Source organism: Sprattus sprattus, assembly GCF_963457725.1.
Source record: "Sprattus sprattus genome assembly, chromosome: 15".
Taxonomy (NCBI): domain Eukaryota; kingdom Metazoa; phylum Chordata; class Actinopteri; order Clupeiformes; family Clupeidae; genus Sprattus; species Sprattus sprattus.
Window position 1 is genome coordinate 3,953,871 of NC_137913.1, and position 6,430 is coordinate 3,960,300.

The 6,430-nt window shown below is 45.2% G+C and overlaps 1 protein-coding gene across 1 annotated transcript; it reads left to right on the plus strand.

The window, feature by feature from the left end:
- Window positions 1–728: 728 nt before the first annotated feature.
- LOC308375742 (GTPase IMAP family member 9-like) lies at window positions 729–6,044 on the plus strand (the record flags this gene model as incomplete). Its single annotated transcript, XM_080851920.1, has 2 exons — window positions 729–750; window positions 5,440–6,044. 2 exons carry the CDS (start codon window positions 729–731, stop codon window positions 6,042–6,044), a joined length of 627 nt encoding a protein of 208 aa, XP_080708046.1.
- Window positions 6,045–6,430: the final 386 nt, after the last annotated feature.

Here is a 6,430-nt window from a genome sequence, read left to right on the forward strand (position 1 = left end):
CTAGTTCCACAAAATCAGAGACTGCATCTGGTGTTGTAATAGTTTGTGCTGAAGACTAGTAATAGCAGTGATATTCCCTACACAACTGTACAAAACAACAACACTTGACCTAGTTATACTAGTTTGTGCTGAAGACTAGTGTTAGCAGTGATATTCCCTACACAACCCTAGGTACAAAACAAACACTTGACCTCAGATCAAACGTGAAGAAAAAATGTCATTAGAGGAACTAGTCTTTCCATACATTGCACAACTACAGAGCATACCAGTCTGCACCGAAGGCTGTAAAGAGTATGTAGAGATACCTTTACCGAGGGAGTTTGCCAAGAACTGCATGATAAAGTTTGCGACATCTTGTGCCTTTATAAAGGCAAGCATTTTTAAATGTGAGCCTGAGCAAAACTCCGTTGATTGTGTATGTTTCTTCCATCATTTATGTAGCGTTACTGAGCATAACAGCCTCAACATGCTGCAGAATTCAACGTAGCTCACGCTCAACGGACGAACGAGCTGTAATAGCTTGCATGTGTTATGCCAACAAATTTCAGCAGACACAACTCAAACCCCTCATTTGGCTTTCAACTTGTTATTGACAGTAATCTCAACCATTTCCACGATTTAACATCGTTAAGTGGAAGAGCTAAGTTAACAATACTTAATTGATCAAGTATCAAGCCAGAGTGAGAAGCTTGATGTTCGCGCATGCGCATTTGCGAAGCATGGTAAACATGACAAAGTTCCTGTTACAAGGTTGGATAAAGCATGTAAACCTAATTCATGTAGTCCACTATCATTCTTGTTATCAGTGTCATTTATCATTTGTCATCATGATTCATTTCCTGCTGATAGTAATGTTAGATAGTGCATGTAGAAATTAGGCTACTGGTTGTAGCTCGTATTGTTATTTGTGAATTGCTGCAGGAATTCATCTTTGTCATTAAAGTAACCTTACATTGAGGAGAGTATTTCTTCAGGCACAACAAATCTTAACAAGATTGACATCATTACCTGCGATTATCTGGCTGCGAAGCGCGTGTGTAATGGCTGCTGCAGAAGGAATGAAAGCTTCCGAGGCGGCCATTTGGCACAGCAGACGCATAGGCCCTGCGAGGCTAGATGCCCGCTGGTTTCCGTAAGCGGCATTAACTCTTGGAGCTGCTGCGGTCGCGGGGACTGAAGTGCTTTCCAGGGTGGAGATGCGGATACGTTGCGATTTAAGACATACAGCTCCGCTTCAGTTTGCCAATCCATTGAAATACACAATCCTTCGAATATCTAAACGTATCCAAATCACGATTCTTATCCATCGATGAGGAAAAGGTCTTACAGTGTGGAGGCTATCCTATAAGCCTCTGTGTGGACGGCAAGAGTTCTTAACGCGTAGCAAATCTTTGTCCGAGCATGAGCTCTCTTTGCGTGGTGTTCCCGTTAAATATAAGATACAGAAGTGTACATAATTAGTCCGTTTTACCAGGTTCTGTTTGCATATCAAAACAGGAGTCTTTCTGTGAAGTGGGTTTCGGGCTACGGTAAGACCGTGAGTTCCCCGCCATCCACACCTTTCCAGCAAATAAGCGGCGTCACTCAGACTGAGTGAGCCTGGAGACCGGGGGATTTAAACTAGCGCGGGCGTATGAGAGCGAAGGTGATTGGATAGGTTGTGTTGTCACTAATTAGGGGCGTCTCTCCCGTTTCCTGTATGAACTTGGTCATTTCATAAGGAGGTGCAGTACTCCAAGTAACAAGATGAGTCTTAACACAGTCCATGAGCTCTTTTTTTTTCCCTCCTAGGATGAAATATTGTCCTATCAATGCTTCCTCCTGTGCTGCATTTGTGGTCCCTCCTCCAGGTCTATTCACTGACTGTACCACTCTTCCCAAGAATTCTCTAGCTGTTTGTTTTAAACCTTGAGATGGCCATTTTAGTCCAATCTTCAGTGGCTGTATAACAAGTTCACAGTTCAGTAAACAAATCAGCCAATACTTGTTGCTATCCACTCCTGCCCCCCTTTTCTTCCTTCCCAGTCGCCTGCTGTGAAACTGTGTTGGTCTGGGGACAGTGGCCTGTGCAACAGCAGCTGGTTGTGTAAGCTTCGGGAATACCTGAGGCTGAAGTGACTGAGGCAAAGGTGGCTGGGGTCTTAACAGGGAGTGTGGCTGTTGGTTCTGGTTCATTCTTCTGCACAAACATTTCTGCTGTCATGTCTGTAGTCCTCTGGGCAGCCATTTCCCCTCTCTCTTCTGTAAAAAAACTTTCTTTCTCTCTGCTCTCTAGCTTTTCTCTTCTCTATCCATTGCTTCCTTCTCCCATTTCCCATACACTTCCACTTTCCATCATAGCCCTACCTTCAGTTAACTTTCTTCACTTACTTTACATTCTTTCCCTTCCTTAGTCAGTTCTCATCTACACATTCAGGTCCATATTTTTTTTATACCTGTCCCTCAAACATCCTGATCTCTCTACTCCTCTAGGTGTGTTAATAGTTTTGCATATTATTCCCCATGTTTGCAGTGTCCCAGTGATATTTTTTCCCCAATTACCTCACGCCTAAATCAGAGTAAGGCAAACAAAGTGTGACAAATTCCTTATCAAATACCCCACCTTCCCTACCATTCTACTTGGCAGGAAATATATGCATATCTTCCACCTCTCCTTAGGCGCGAAACAACTCTGCTAATACCCCAAGCAGGTATCTTCTCTACCCCTCTTTGGGTAGGAAACAACTCTACCAACCCTTTTGGTAGGCACCTCTCTACCAACCCTTTTGGTAGGCACCTGTGCACATATCAACCCTATTTTAAAGTAAAATTAGGGACTCACCACAGTTGTCTGCAACCACCAAGCAATGGTGATACCATATCCAGGTCACAGGAGGAATTCCTCTGGCCAGGCTGGGTGCCGCTGGAGCATGTCTTTGTTGCTATCGACGGCCTTCTCCCAAGATCAGAAATAGATCTCCCTTCATCTGTGTCGGGTCCTGAGCCGTTGGTCTTCCTCGCTGTTCCTCGGAGATAGGTATCCCACTTCTGACACCATTTATGTGGTCAAAATTACTTACAGACAACTGGAGTGGTACTGCATATTTATTAACGATATCGGGAGCATTGTTACAAGCAATCCATGTTCATGAAATGTTCACCAACAATGCCCATCAGTCTCTGGGCAAACTCATGTCTTATACCTAAAACCCCTCCCTCGTACTCTTACAATGTGGCCACCTCGTCCTCCACTATAGATAAGAATATTTACACAGGATCCCCTTACCCCAAGCATTGAGTAACACTCTTAGCTCATCAAACCTTACCCAACAGGTCAGACAGAATACATGGCCACACTAAGTTACCAATTCAATTTATGTTATACTATGGAATCCTATACTAACCTACTTAATTAAATGTGAAACATATATTTTTTATCCCACAAGAACAAGTTTGAATTCTTCACACACACTATGGTCTCCCCCTTGTGTTTGCTTGTGTTCACGGTAGGTAGAACACGTGATTGTGTGTGGGTCTCTCCCTTGTGTGCAGGGACGGACTGGCCATCAGGCATACCGGGCGTTTGCCCGCTGGGCCGGGGTGCAATATGGGCCGATGGTCCCGAATTTAAATTTTTTATTTTTTTCCCCATATAATGGTCTGACCGGCTGGCCCACGAAATTAGTTCATCAGCGGCCCTACTGACACTGGGCTGGCCCAATCACATCCCCTGGGCTGACCCAACACAAACCCCTTTCGATTTGGACCTGCCTACATAATGCATTAGGACGGTAAACAGCGTGGCCCATGGCCTTGACATGCTTGACACGCGCACGCTAGTCTGCGGCCCATTGGCCGTCTTCTTGAGTGACTAGGGTCTCGTCCAATCATATCAGCAAACACCTTCTACCTTTAGCTAAACTTTGCCATCAGCTCCCGTGGATGACAGTGCTGGTGGCTACAGCCAGGGAGATACGATACAACGACCTACGGTAAGCTTACTGATCATGAATTAAAACGTCTCTAAAATATGTTTGACTTAGAACCTATGTTCTATGGCCAAGTTCGTTTGCATAGCTAAATACGAGACAAGTCTGTAGCTGTTGCTAGCCCTCAGCCTACTGTACTCTGAAACAGCCAGCCGTTAGCCTACACTCTATGTTGTGTGTTTGAGTGGTGCGCGGTGTCATGTCAATTGTTCCGAAAGCCCAGTATTCCCAAACCCTGGTATTCCGAAAATATGCCAATTTGTCCAGATACCGAATTATGATAGCCCGTTATACGCTCCAGTTTTCCCGTCCCCCCCGAAGTTCAGGGGCGTAGTTAAAACGTTAATGCCACCTCATCAAGCGCGTTTCCTACAGGAGGAAATAGACTCCCTTCTAGAAAAGGGAGCAATACAGCCTGTCCTCTCGGAGACGAGAACAGGGGGTTCTTCAGTCGCTATTTTCATGGAAAATATCGACCCATCTTATACCTCCGTATTCTGAACAAAGCTTTAAAGTGTATGATGTGTATTGCATTTAGATTAATTAAGACCACCACCTTAACACACAAACTCTTGTTGAACTCATACAGTAGTAGGTTCAGTGACGTGCGGTGAGACAGCTGTCTTCTGGAGCTTCTGCGAGCCCGTGAATCAATGTTTCGCTGGAATCATGATGTAACGTTGTTGTAGCGGGAATACAGCAATGCTATTTGTATTTTCTAATTGGCAGGTCATATGTATGATTCTAGACTTCGCTAAGCACTGAAGCGACTGAAACGGTGAATTTTGACCACATTCAGCGAAGTTAACAGGTAAAACGGGAGAAAAATAGGTCGTCTTTAGGCCGTCCTGCCTAAAAGTAGGGCGTCCCGTTTCTTCTTATTTTTTAGTAGACTATAGGGCAGACGCCCTGCTAGCTATAAGCCTGGTTGGTGTAGACATTCGAGATTAAAAAGGTGTGTTATCGAATTTAGTGGGCCGGTCTGGTTCAAAATGCCCGGGCCGATTTTTTGTCCCAGTCCGCCCCTGCTTGTGTGTGTGTCCCCGGTATGTGTAGATTGAGTGTATGTGTCTCTGCCTTGCACGTGTGTTTGTGTTCCCTGTATGTGGAGAGTGTTTGTGTTCGTTGGCAGGTGCTTATTTGCGTCACGATTAGTTTGGGTTCAGACAGAGTAGGGAGAAAAGCAGACTGGGTAAACTCACATCATGGATTTTCTAGGGAGTCAGGAGACCACAGCAGGAAAGAATGAGGCCCTTCCTTTGTTTTCTGCTCTTTTGTTGTAGCCACCACACTCTTTTACCTTGGATACCTTTCATCCTTAAACTTGGACATTTCTCTTCTGTCACTTCATTCTGTGGGGTCTACTGTTCGTAACATTTGTGCTAAATTGTACTGTCATTGATATTTTTAACCAAATCTAATTTGGAAGAAGTCAAACAAGTTCTGACTGAATTGTACTTTTTCTTCTCAGGAGAAGCTCATCATCTGTCAGAGTTGAGGATTGTGCTGCTGGGATACAGAGCAGCTGGGAAGAGTTCATCAGGAAACACCATCCTGGGCAGGGAGGAGTTTGATACTGTAGGGAGAACAGCTCAGTGTGTGAAGAGACACGGACAAGTAGCAGGGAGGCAGGTCACTGTGGTGGAGGCTCCAGGATGGTGGAGGAATCAGCAGTTAGAGGCTACTCTTGAACTGACTAAAAATGAGATTGAGGTCAGTGTGTCTCTGTGTCCTCCTGGACCCCACGCTCTACTGCTGGTCATAGATGTGGATACTTCATTCACAGAGACAGAGAAAAGATCAGTGCAGGAACATATTGAGCTTCTCAGTGAGAGAGTGTGGAGTCACACTATCGTGCTGTTCACCAATGGAGACTTTCTGGGAGACACACCCATTGAGCAGTACATTGAGAGTGAAGGAGAGAGTCTGCAGTGGCTGGTAGAGAAATGTGGGAACAGATATCATGTCCTCAACAATCAGAAGAGAGAAGATCACATGCAGGTTACACAGCTGATGGAGAAGATAGAAGAGATGGTGGCAGGAAATAACGGACACCATTATGAGATTGGTGAGTAACTCAGGCAACCAACCATTATCACAGTAAACTTCTTAGCCAAGACCCCAGTGTGGGGCAACATGATCTTCTACCACCCCTGAGGGGCTCATTCAGTTCTATATGAAACCCCAGTGTGGGGCAACATGATCTTCTACCCCTGAGGAGCTCATTCAGCTCTATATGAAACCCCAGTGTGGGGCAACATGATCTTCTACCCCTGAGGGGCTCATTCAGCTCTATATGAAACCCCAGTGTGGGGCAACATGATCTTCTACCCCTGAGGGGCTCATTCAGCTCTATATGAAACCCCAGTGTGGGGCAACATGATCTTCTACCCCTGAGGGGCTCATTCAGCTCTATATGAAACCCCAGTGTGGGGCAACATGATCTTCTACCCCTGAGGAAC